The sequence below is a fragment of the Trichechus manatus genome, unplaced genomic scaffold, assembly GCF_000243295.1.
Source record: "Trichechus manatus latirostris isolate Lorelei unplaced genomic scaffold, TriManLat1.0 scaffold00009, whole genome shotgun sequence".
In the NCBI taxonomy this organism is placed as follows: Eukaryota; Metazoa; Chordata; class Mammalia; order Sirenia; family Trichechidae; genus Trichechus; species Trichechus manatus.
This window is the reverse complement of record NW_004443945.1, coordinates 26839850-26853192: the sequence shown is the minus strand read 5'-3', so window position 1 is coordinate 26853192 and position 13343 is coordinate 26839850. Positions and strand designations below refer to the sequence as shown.

General features: G+C 38.8%; 1 protein-coding gene across 1 annotated transcript in view; it reads right to left on the bottom strand.

Moving 5' to 3' along the window:
• Nucleotides 1-318: 318 nt before the first annotated feature.
• Nucleotides 319-13343, bottom strand: part of RUNX1T1 (RUNX1 partner transcriptional co-repressor 1) — a 153679-nt gene continuing 140654 nt past the window's right edge. Inside the window, 1 exon segment of the mRNA XM_023726085.1 lies at nucleotides 319-1025. Within this exon segment, the coding sequence (XP_023581853.1) occupies nucleotides 750-1025 (276 nt within the window). The 3' untranslated portion in view covers nucleotides 319-749.

Here is a 13343-nt window from a genome sequence, read left to right as displayed (position 1 = left end):
TGTACTTAAAAAAGGAGCCTTTTGTATTATGGCAATATTTTTCTTGCTGTTGTATTCATACATCCCACTGCAAATCATCTTTCGATTTTTCATTGTGTTGACCTGGATATTATTTCTTTTCAGAAACAGGGGGAAAAAAAAAAAAAAACACGAACATCTGTGTCTCCTTCCAATCTGCTGCACATCTGCGCGTTTTGTAGCGGGTCTTCAAAGTTCAGTTAGCAACCCACGGACGCCATTCATCTTCTTGTTAAAATGTCTACTGCTGTATCCAATGCTCATGCCCTTGAGGGTTTTCCTCTTTTTTTTTTTTTTTTTTTCCATTATAGTATATAAAGAACATTGTGACTTTTAATATTAGCATTTTTGCTTTCAACAGCAATTAGCAATCTCTTGGTTTGCTGTTTGGTAAAGCATCGGTTAATGAGGTCATCTAGTTTAAAATCCCAGCTACTAGAAAATAACAGGGAGGAGGTCAAATCTATCATTTCATGTTATATTCTCTGCTCTCTTTTCAGTTCTCTAAAGAAAAGATATCTTTGTTATCCACAATAAGTCATTACGACCCGTTACTGGCCCTCTGTATTTTACTACCACCTCAAGATACAGTAAGTCCTCTCTTGCTGAAGTACTGAAATAATGATAGTTCGTTTATAAACAAACAAAAAAACAACTTTGAGCATCTGAGGATGAGGAATTGGTTTCGTGTTGGTTTTGTTGTCTTTCCTCCGACAGTTCTGAGTTCACGTCTAGCGAGGGGTTGTCTCTATGGTGGAAGGGGTCCCTGGGGTGGTCGACCTCGGAGTGGCTGCTGGTGGTGTGTCCATCGGGCTCCCAGCCCCACTGTTGGGTGTGACGGAGGAGCTGACAGCGGGCGTGTCTCCCTGCTGCTGGGCCTGCAGGGTCTGTCCACAGATGTGGTGGTGCTTCTCCCAGTCTTTGTGCTGGCAAAATGAGCCACAGTATCGGGCAGTGTTACAGCCACTGCAGGTTTCACTTGCTTTACGGCCACAATTCCAGCAACTCTAAAAGGAGATGGCAAGAGAAAGCAAAATCTCAAATTAATACACTGTCGAGCTTAACATCTGATAAAAATATGCTAGGCAGCACTGAGGCCTTATTTTCAAGAAGTATATAATCAGAGGAGTTCCTGGGTGGTGAAATGATTAACACGCTTGGCTGGTAACCAAAAGGTTGGCAGTTTGAGTCCACCCAGAGGCACCTCAGAAGAAACATCTACTTCTAAAAACCAGCCATTGAAAACCCCATGGAGCACTGTTCTGTTCTGACCCACAAAGGGTCGTCATGAGTTGGATTCAACTCCATAGCAACTAGTTATATAAGAATGAAAAATTCAAGTGCATGTGTACATACACTAAACACAAAGAAGATGCAGATCCTAGTGTAATAATTGTCCAAACTCTTCTGCCAACAACTGTTATGGCATCTAGCAAAATGGCTGAAGCTTTTTCATTTTCTAATTTAAAATCCTTTCCTTTCAGCTTTGCTATCTTGGTATCTAAATTTGCCATTCATTTTGTTTTCCCTTCTAACACCAATATTACCACAATAGTTAGACTCAACCACATCACTCAGGGTGGAAACTTCTTCCTCCTAGATAAATAACAGGACTCACAAAGGAACTGCCAGAACTCTATATCAGATGCAAAGGAATATAATGTAGTAGATAGGGGATTCTAAAGAGAACGAGGCAAGGCACTTTAACTTCTCCATGCATTTACCCCCCTCCACCCCCACTGCAATTGGTATTCATTGTACCTCATAACCAAGTGCTAGGACAGTCTCCAAACAACCCACCTTTACCTCAGCTACCCGAGGGCAGGATCTTTGGTTTGTGTTTTCATCGATACATCCTAAGTACCCAGAATAATGCCTAGTATATAGCACGTGCTCAATACATATTTGTGGAATAAATCAGACCATGGCTAATTTTTCTTTGAAGAAGTACAAATATCAAACTGAGTAAACACTCACTGTGTTTGTACACAATGCTTTCCAGCTGATGGAGCTCTTGTAGCTCACTGCTCTTTACAGCAACTCTGGGAGGCAGGGAAAATAGAGAACATGGAAGCTCATCTAAAAGCAAGGAGTACAATACTCAGACTCGAGTGAGCCTTTTGCCAGTATCAGTGGTGCTTTCCAAGACATGAGAAAAGAGGAAATAAGGTTGCTCCTTGAGATTTAAATTGTAAGATATCTACATCATGAATCAGAGCACAGATACGCAATGCCACCTACTAGAGAGATATGTGATATGTTCTAGGGGAGGAAGAAGGGAGGGAAAAGAGATGAATTCTGACAGTGCCCTTACTAACTCTTCCAGAAGGAGATGAAAACTTAGAGAGCTGACTTTAAACTTTGGTAGTTTCTCTGGCAAGACCAACCCCATTGTGAAAAGGCTTTATCAAGTCATATTAGTTTTGTGTCAATAAAGTTTTTATTCTTTATTATGCTTGATTTTGATTATTTTCTTGTCAAACAAACTCTTGACTATAATTTGGTAACCCCAGCCAGATGACAGTATGTGGTTATGTCACAATTAAAACAGAATTTTTAAAAATCCCAATATAGATAGATATTAAAAATCTTCCCACTGTGTTCCCTGTATTTGTTTTGCTTTCAGAATGCTGGGTGTGCAGCTTCAGGTGTGCTCATAAGCTTATTGAAAATATTCCTGTGGAATGTCAGCCCATCCCTCCAATATGTACGGCTTTACCATTGTACAAAATATACAAAGGTATTTTTAGCTGTCATTCTAACTTCACTAATGGATAAAAAAAAAGCTCCTAGGAAGAAAGGCCCAGTGATCTACTTCTGGAAATCTGCCAACGGAAACACAATGGATTACAACAGTCTGATTCCATTGTGCATGGAGTTATCATGAGTCAGGGACCAACTTAACGGCAGCTAACAGCAACAGCAAAAGAGGTTTTCAAGTGTAAGATGCCTGCAAATTCAAGAACTCTGGTTTAAAGCCTTCAGAAAGAGCCCAACTCTGTATATTAATTTCTTTAGTGTTCAGAAACTATGGCCTAATGAGGAGAAAAAAAAACAAAAAGGTAAAATCTCTGAAACTCTGAGCAGTTGGAGGTGTTTTAAGTGAAAAGAGCTAAGGAAATCTAGCAACTTGGTTGATGGGTCAATGTCAGAAATAAAAAATGGAATTACAATTAATAATCAGTATGGAACCGAGTAATTTTTTTCTAATTTAACCAAGAAAGTATCTCAAAAGATGTGTACCTATGATCAGAAGCCTCATTACCACAACTAAAGCCCTTCTCTCTAAAAATTCATTGAATCTCATTGCATGTATAATGGTTCCACAAAGAGGTGAACAAGCATGGGCCTGGCCCATCCTTCAGAGCAGTAAGGTATGACATTCAGCACTCTGAACGAAGTTCGCTTCCTTGAGGTTTAGGCTTTTAGAAGAATGCCAGCCAGCTGGATCCTGGAATAAACTCGGCAAATAAGTGGTATTCCTAAATTACATCAGAAAATCCCAATTAGAGAACAGAGACCTAAATCCAAAACAATATTTTAAGGAAATTAAACATCTAATCTGAGTCAAGTGGCTTCTTTAGGAAATACCCTGGTGTGAGTCCTATCCTTTTTTTGGCAGCAGCACATTTTGGCAGACACAGGGTGGTTAACTGCCCAATACTCAATGGCTCCTTCAGATTGAAATCAGATGTGCACAACATTCTCAGTTTAAACTGATTAAACACACAGACTAAACCAGGTAATTACAAATGCATGTGTTGGGGAGTGGAAAGAGACAGAATGGGGACTTCTTTATTTTTTAAAGTGTTTTCAAAGATGGGAACAATTTTACAAATAAAAAGGTGGAATTGTGCCAACTATAGAAATAGATGTTGTGGATAGTGGAGCTGCTGGGAATTGAGGCTTCTTGCCTAGCATACCCTGGTTCTGATCCAGAATTCAAAGACTCTAGCTAGTTTTGCCTCTAGTTCCATTCCGAAAGTTGTGAGATCTCATTCGTTTGACACCCTCCACTGGGACAAAAACAACCTTCAGCTGTAGGAAGGTACAACAAAGAACAATTTAAATGATCTGGAGGGGGGAAATAAATCCACAATTTTATTGTTCATAACACTGCACTGCAATTAATGTGCAGAGTTTAGCACAAGTGTTCAACTAACAGAAAACTCCAAACTGCACCTTCTTTGTTAAAAGCTCATTGGAAAACAGAAAAGGCAATTTGTATTAATATATTTGGAAACCCTGGTGGTGTAGTGGTTAAGAGCTATGGCTGCTAACCAAAAGGCTGGCAGTTCAAATGCACCAGGCACTCCTTGGAAACCCTATGAGGCAGTTCTATTCTGTCCTATAGGGTTGCTATGAGTTGGAATCCACTCGGTGGCAACAGGTTTGGTTTGGTTTTATTAATATATTTCTCTGGGATGGCTCTACTGAATTTACTGTTAGCTGATCCACACCTGCAAGACTGACACCTGACTAGCAACCCTCAGCCCCTGAACAGTCACAATCCTGGGAACAGTGGAGTGTGCAGAATCTTGGGAGTTCTCTAATCTGGATAAATTTCTAAGCTTCCTGCTATGCACAAAAGTGTGTCATACCCAGGAGTATATCCATAAGGACAGGGATAAAGGCAGTGAATGGCCTAATCTAATTTTACATTTTTCAATTTGTGATTTTTATATTCAAGCTAGTATTTTCTATTTTTTATGTGTTTTTAAATAACTGAAACTTTCCTTCCAGTCCTCTAAGGAATGCTGTTAGTCCCTGAATTACCACAATACTGTGGAAAGCTCAACGAATAACATTTCAGAGCAAATTTCATTCCCAAAGCTCACAGAACTTTTTCTTTCCTTATTTGCTATAATATTATTCCCTTTATGACATAAAGAACATTTTCTTTCTTATCTGAAAAGCAGGAATAAGTCTAGTTGACCAAAGTGAGGCTGTAAATCTGATGAAGAGCCTGAGCCTCAACACAACCCTCCCCTTTGCAAAATGTACTAAATACAAGGGTATTTATGGAAATGGAAGTGAAGGTGTAAAACTTCTGAATGCCAAAGCTACGTATCAAAGATTTTTAATACCTTATCTCACATTAGAAATTCTCTTGTCCCTAAGAACATGTTTCCTTTATGTTGTTTTTTAGATACACAGAGAATGGTCTTTCTGTTTCTGCTGGCAAAATGCAACCCTTCTGGTTCTTGCTCTTGGAAATTCCTCGTAAGAGACAAGATACTTTCTCAAAAAGTTACTTTAAGTTTCCTCAGGTCCTACGCACCCTTTAATTTTCCATTAACACTCACACACAGCTGATGCGCAATAAATTTAAGTAGAACGATTATAAATAAAAGCCCCAAAATGCAAAGAGCTCTATGGAAGGCAACACACTGACTTAAATTCACAATAAGATAATATCATCTTATCTTTGCATCGAGCTCTACAGTTTAAAACCACTTTCACCTATATTTTGCAGCTTAGGAAACTGAGGCCTAAAAAATAACCAATGAATAAATAACTTGCCCAATAAATGATCTGCCCAAAGTTATACAGATATGATATTGCATAGCCAAGATTTGATCTACCCGGGTCTTTGGACAGCAAATCAAATATTCTTTCCCAAATGCCATCCTTTGTCAATTTCAGATTTTTTCTTAGAGCCCATTTTGGCAGGAACAAGGTTAGAAGGGCGCTTAACTCCTGACAGTGGATAGAGGTTGAGGCTGGACCAGGGAGTTTGGGGCACCAGAGACAAGGTGTCACTGTATGTAATGGAAATGGCAAGGCGTTTGAGTCAGACAGATCTGGGTTTCATTTCCAACTTCATCACTTAGTGGCTTTAGAACCACAAGCAAGTTACTTAACCTCTTGGAGTTACAGTACTTATAAAGCAGGAATAATAACTAATGGTTATTCAGGATTATGTCAGTGCTATGCACAATGCCTGATGTTCAGTTGCTAACACCAGCTTCCCCTTTGGCATTTAGATAGCTCTTGTGCCAGACTCAGCCCCTCACTACCTTTAGACCTAGAAAGCTCATTGCCCATCCAGTTTAAGTTCCTTTCTTCACAAGCATTGACAGTTAAAAAGAGAGAACACTCTGCTTACTTCCCCTTAAACTTCATTAGTGATCAATTACTTTAAATCAGTCCTCATTGCGCTCAGCCTTTCTGAAGATTCAAAATTACCATTTTCCCTTTGCTCTTTTTAAAATTCCCTTTGTTGAAATTCCCTCTAATTTTGGTTTCTTAGATACCGAATTCTGTTTCTTATACTATAACTTCTTCTTGTTAATTTCTCTCTAAATATTAGATTGGGGTGGGGGGAAGCAGGCATAAAGAAATACTCTTTCCTTACTATGGTCTTCCCTTGTCAGATCTCATGGTTTCAACTATTACCTATAAGGACCTGTATCTCTAGTCCTCAGTGCCCTCCTGAGCTTCTGGCTCTTATTTTCAACTGGCTGCTCTGTAGCTCCATCAGGAAGCTCCTCTGTTGACTAAATCAGTTATTCTAGAATCTGACCCTCTGGTGTGGTCCATTTCAGACACTGGCAACACTCAGGCCCAAGACTTTTTCATCTTATTGGAAAGTCCTCTTCGTTTTAACCCTTGCAATCATGCTGTGCCAGATTCCACAGATTTTACCTTCATAGTCTCTCTTTCTTCCTTTCCAATCTCACAATTACTATTGAAATTCCTTAATACCCTTCCTGCTAGAATAGCTTTGTGTGTATGTGTGCATGTCTGAATGGCATGCTACAACAGAAGATTTACTCAGTGCACTCAGAAAACACTGGCAAAATAAATTTCAGTTGCAAATTCACAGATACAAGCTTCAAAGTATAAAGTCGTACATAACAAAAAATACAAGTAATATTTTATAACAACTTACAGATACAAACTAATGATAAACTACAATTTCAGAAAGGATTGTAAACATTTTGCACACTTGTCAGTCCTTGCTTTTAGGCAAAGTGCTCTTTTGATGACAAATAAATTAACAGCTATACACTATAGTGAACTATTTCCATACAATACAAAAAAAAAAGTTTTGTTTTCTTCTTGTCAACATAAATTTTACAAAAAAAAAAGGATCAGTAAAAGTGTCTTGCAGGCCAACTATACATACATACCTGGGTGGTAAAATGATGTTGGAAATGCTTTGGGTATTGAATAAAAAATTAATATTAATAACTTTTCAATGATATTTTATACATAATAAATGACAAGTTTATATCCTTAATCATTTCTATCCCTGAATAAAGGGATTAGGTATGATTTATTGTCAGTGGTGTACTTGAACTAACTGGTTTGTCTTCTCTCCCTTTCTCTCTCTCTCTTACATTGTTCCACCAACATTACCTTGTTCATTTGTAAGGTGACTTCTTAAATAAAATACGTCCTACTTATCTCTTTTGCTTCTCTCAACCACCTTGCAAAGTGGGTCACATAAATCTTATCTCAACTTTTCAGATTAGAAAAGCAGAGCTACAAGAAGTGAGCAACTCAAGATCATTCAATGGCCCGTACTCTGTCCATTACACCATGAACGTCTCTGGAATCAGACACCTGGACTTGTATTAAATGAAATAAAAACATCTTATTGTAACATAGCTTTGTAGGTCTTGTTTTGAGAGCTCCAAGTTCCTCTGGGAATCAACTGTTTTAATCAGATTCGTGAGAGTTTTAACAGGACCCGTCCTGTGAGGCCCCTGTGTGGTAACTACGTTCTATTAGGGACTCTACAGAGGAGACGTTTCCACAGATTGTGCCGCACTGCACAGGTTCCACTGGGGTTGGCACCACTAATTCTAGAAAAAAGTGATGAAGACCAACCTTTCAGAGTGATATTCTCACACTATCAGATCCTAGCAGGCTCTGGAAATGCAAAGTTTAAAGAACAATTCAATCAATGTTGCTGTTCAGTGCCACAAAACTGCCCAAATGTACTGTGTAGTTCTTTATCTATGTAAGAATGATAAAAGAAGCCTGTTTTAATTGGGGTAGGGGGGCATCATTTTGGCTGCTTAAAATTAATTATTGGAACAGTATAACAATCATTGATTATGTTTTTATCCCAGTTTCCAATCATTTACTTCCATCATATAAGCTTTCATCACATAGCCGTGAATCTCAAAAAAACTACTATAACATGTTCTTTTGAAATAGCCCAAATCTGATGGTGTTCAATGGAAAAAAAACATATATGTATACAGATAGGAACCAAATTGAACATGGAAAAATTAAAACAGTTTGAGTTGGCAGGATTTGGTGAAATTCTTTTGATTTATACTAATGCTGCATTACATTCTTGGTGAAATACATAACACATTATAAAAAGAGCAAGTACATAAAATATGATACTGCTTAGGTGTCTGCCCAAGTCCAGTGTCATTTCTAACTGTTAACAACAATGAATGGTTTATAAATCCAAGTAAAGACAGAGAACTAGGCATAAATAATCTGAAGGAAGTTCAATAAGAAAATAGATATACTAGCAAACACTCGGGGCGGGGGAGGGGAACACTACTACTGTGTGGTTATAAAGACTAATGCCTTAGACCTAGGCAACCTGAGCTGAGGACCAGCTCACACTGACTCTGACACCCTGAGCAAGCTACCTAAACCCTCCAAGACTCAGCTTTCTTACTTGGAAAATGAAGAAAACAACACTATCTACTTTGTCAGAACTGATCTGAGGATGGAATGAGCTCAAGTACAGACAGCATTTTATACCAAGCCTGGTACAGGCCAAATATTCACTGTAGATCTTATTTCATGTCAGGAAAAATTAACTTCATGCTACCCTTAATACCTATGCTGACCACGGGTACCAGTGTGCCTGGGGCAGCCCTGGTTTACAGGGCTGGTCTGTCCTGTCATACAGCAACCCCTTTTACTCTGTCAAGTGCACCAGTTTGGATGATAAATTATCTGGACAAACCAGAGAGAATCCTCACATGTTAGTCACTCCTGTCTCCATGCCTTTTTTCCTATTGTTTTCTCTGGCTAAATGTTTTCAACTCTTCTCTCTTCTTTCTGAAACTTTTCCATCCTTTACTGCCTACCTTCTAGAACCACTGGTTTTTCTAAGCAAAACATGCACCTTAGCTCCATTTTACAGGTATGAAAACTGAGGTAGGAAGAGGAAGGCTAAGCTCAGAAATTACAGAGAAAGGAACTCAGAGATACCTGTACTTATAAAAAAAAAATCTCAGAAGAAACATGAACAGCACAGCTAGGTCTAGAACTCTGGTCTTCTAATTCCAAAGTTCAGGTTCCTTCTTAAAGGTGCTATGAAGGGGAATGATAAAATACCAATTTGTGCATTTATATTATCTACATATATGTTTTTATAGATTCTGACTATATAGATCACATATGATTTATGTGAGGAAGGGATGAGTAGATGTCTATCATAGAAAGTGGCTTTAAATAAAGGGAGGCAAAGGGGGAAACATTTGCCATTATCTTGGGATATGAAGGACTGTGAGATATATGAGCAGATAACAAAATCTCTTGCAGTATAGCTCTAAAAACACTTCAAATTAAAACAACGATTAAAAAGAAATCTTCTAAACAATCATGTGATCTAAGCAAATAACATCCTATCCCTTAAGAAATGGCACTGATGGGAGTGAAGTGAATTACCCAAGAGCCTCTGATAATGGTAACTGAGCTGGGATCAGAATTCAGGTCTTCCTAGTCCTCTTGGATTTTGCCACCACACCCGTCTGCATCTGAACTCTTCTACCAATAGAGGACACCATCTAATCAATTGAACATGGCTTTAAGTGGTATAACCGTATAATTTATTATACAAACCAAGACACTTGAGAGTGAAAGGGGGCACTCTTCATAATTACATGGGAACAACAGGCATAAACTGGGATAGTCCCACTCACGCTAGCATGGACAGTCATGCTACTTCCGATTTTTCAGAGATCTATATATACTACAATGTGCTATACTGTTTTTCACATAAGACAAGTTTGACCTATTTAAGCCTTTAAGCCTTATTTACCTACCCTAGTCCAAAGAAAATATTTATCTGTCTAGTTGAATTAAATATGTAATTTGAGCTTATGTTGTTGTAGTTTAAATGAAGTTTACATTTTTAGTCTCCCATACAAAAATTTATACATACATTGTTATGTGACTCTAACTGCTCTCCCCTTACTGCGACAGCACACTGCTCCTTTCCACCCAATTCCCCATATCCATTCAACCAGCTCCTAACCCTCTCTGCCTTCCCATCTCACCTCTGGACAGAAGCTGCCTGTTAGTCTCTTGTACCTACTTGAGCTAAGAGGCACACTCCTCACGAGTATCACATTATATCCCATTGTCCAGTCCAATCCCTGTCTGAAGAGCTGGCCTTGAAAATTATTTTGGTTCTGGTTCAGAGAATCTGGGGGCCATGCTTTCCGGGGTTCCTCTAGTCTCAGTCAGATCATTAAGTTCTGGCCTTCTTACCAGAAGTTGAGTTCTGCACCCCACCTTTCTCCTGCTCCATCCAGGACTCTCTGTTGTGCTCCCTGTCAGGGCAGTCATTGGTGGTAGCCAGGCCAACATCTAGTTTTTCTGCTCTCAGGCTGATAGTCTCTGGTTTGTGTGGCCCTTTCTGTCTCTTGGGCTAATACTTCCTTGTGTCTTTGGTATTCTTCATTCTCCTTTACTCCAGGTGGTTGGGACCAATTGATGGATCTTAGGTGGTTGCTTGCAAGCTTTCAAGACCCTAGACGCCACTCACCAAAGTAGGATGCAGAACATTTTTTTAATAAGCTTTGTTATGCCAATTGACCTAGATGTCCCCTGAAAGCATGGTCCCCAGATCCCTACCCCTGCTACTCTGTCCCTCAAAGTGTTTGACTGTATTCAGGAAACTTCTTAGCTTTGGTTTAGTCCAGTCGTGCTAACTTCCCCTGTAGTGTGTGCTGTCCTTCCCTTCACCTAAGAAAATACTTGTATACTATCTAGTTAGTGAATAACCCTCACCCTCATAACCATCAAAGAATGTTTTCTTCTGTGTTTAAACCTTTTCTTGAGTTCTTATACTGGTGGTCTTAGAAAATATTTTCCTTCTGTGACTGACTAAATTCACTCAGCATAATGCCCTCCAGATTCCTCCATGTTATGTTACACGGCTTCATCGTTGTTCTTTATTGTTGCATAGTATTCCATTGTGTGGATATACCATAATTTGTCCATTCGTCCATTGATGGGCACCTAGTTTGTTTCCATCTTTTTGCTATTGTGAACAGTGCTGCAATGAACATGAGTATGCATATATCTATTCGTGTGATGGCTCTTATTTCTCTAGGATATATTATTCCAAGGAGCAGGATAGCAGGATCATATGGTACTTCTATTTCTAGCTTTTTAAGGAAGCGCCAAATCAATTTCCAAAGTGGTTGTACCATTTCACATTCCCACCAAAAGTGTGTAAGTGTTCCAGTCTCTCCACAACCTCTCCAGCATTTATTATTTTGAGGTTTTTGGATTAATGCTAGCCTTGTTGGGGTGAGACGATATCTCACTGTAGTTTTGATCTGCATTTCTCTAATGGATAATGATCATGAACATTTCTTCATGTGTCTGTCAGCTGCCTGAATATCTTCCTTGGTGAAGTGCCTGCTCATATCCTTTGCCCATTTTTTAACTGGGTTGTCTTTTTGCTGTTGAGGTTTTGCAGTATCTTGTAGATTTGAGAGATTAGACACTGATCGGATTTGTCATAGCCAAAAATTTTTTCCCAGTCTGTAGGTTGTCTTTTGACTCTTTTGGTGAAGTCTTTGAGCATAAGTGTTTGATTTTTAGGAGCTCCCAGTTATCTAGTGTGTCTTCTGGTGCTTGTGCACTGTTACTTATGGTTCCTATTGTGTTTATGCATGTATTAGGACTCCTAGCAACCCTATTTTTCCTTCCATGATCTTTACCGTTTTTGATTTTACATTTAAGTTATTGATCCATTTTGAGTTAGTTTTTTTGCACAGTGTGAGGTATGGGTCTTTTTTCAGTTTTTTGCAGATGGATATCCAGTAATGCCAGCGCCATTTGTTAAAGAGACTGTATTTTCCCCAATTAATAGACTTCGGGCCTTTGTCAAATATCAGCTGCTCAGAGGTGGATGAATTTATGTCTGGATTCTCAATTCTGTTCCATTGGTCTATGTATCAGTTGTTGTACCAGCACCAGGCTGTTTTGACTACCGTGGCAGTATAACAGGTTCTAAAATCAGGTAGTGTGAGGCCTCTACCTTGTTCTTCTTCTTGAGTAATGCTTTACTTATTTGGGGCCTCCTCCCTTTCCATATGAAGCTGGTGATTTGTTTCTCGATCTCATTAAAAAATGCCAGTGGAATCTGGATTGTGATTGCATTGTATCCGCAGATCGCTTTGGGTAGAATTGACATTTTCACAATGTTGAGTCTTCCTATCCATGAGCAAGGTATGTTTTTTTACTTATACAGGTCTCTTTTGGTTTCTTGCGGTAGTGTCTTGTAGTTTTCATTGTACAGGTCTTTTAAGTCTCTGGTTAGATTTATTCCTAAGTATTTTATCTTCTTGGGGGCTACTGCAAATGGTATTGATTCAGTGATTTCCTCTTCAAGATTCTGTTTGTTTGTTTAAAGGAATCCAACTGATTTGCGTTATGTTTATCTTGTATCCTGAAACCTTGCTGAAATCTTCTATTAGTTCCAGTAGTTTTCTTGTGGATTCTTTGGGGTTTTCTGTGTGTAAGATCATATCATCTGCAAATAGAGATACTGTGACTTCTTCCCCACCAATTTGGATGCTCTTTATTTCTTTTTCAAGCCTAATTGCTCTGGCTAGGACCTCCAGCACACTGTTCAATAAGAGTGGTGATAAAGGGCATCCTTGTCTGGTTCCCGTTCTCAAGGGGAATGCTTTCAAAGTCTCTCAATTTAGGATGATGTTGCCTGCTGGCTTTATACAAATGTCCTTAATTATACTGAGGAATTGCCCTTCTATTCCTATTTTGTTGTTGAAGTTTTTATCATGAATCAGTGTTGGACTTTGTCAAATGCTTTTTCTGCATCGACTGATAAGATCATGTGGTTCTTTTGTTTTATTTATGTGATGGATTACATGATTGTTTTCCTAATGTTGACCCATCCCTGCATATCTGATATAAATCCCACTTGATCATGGTGAATTGTTTTTTGATATGTTGCTGAATTCATTTGTCTAGAATTTTGTTGAGGATTTTTGCGTCAATGTTCATGAGGGATACTGGTCTGTAATTTTTTTTTTTTTTTTGGGTGGTCTTTACCTGGTTTTGGTATCAGGGTTATGCTG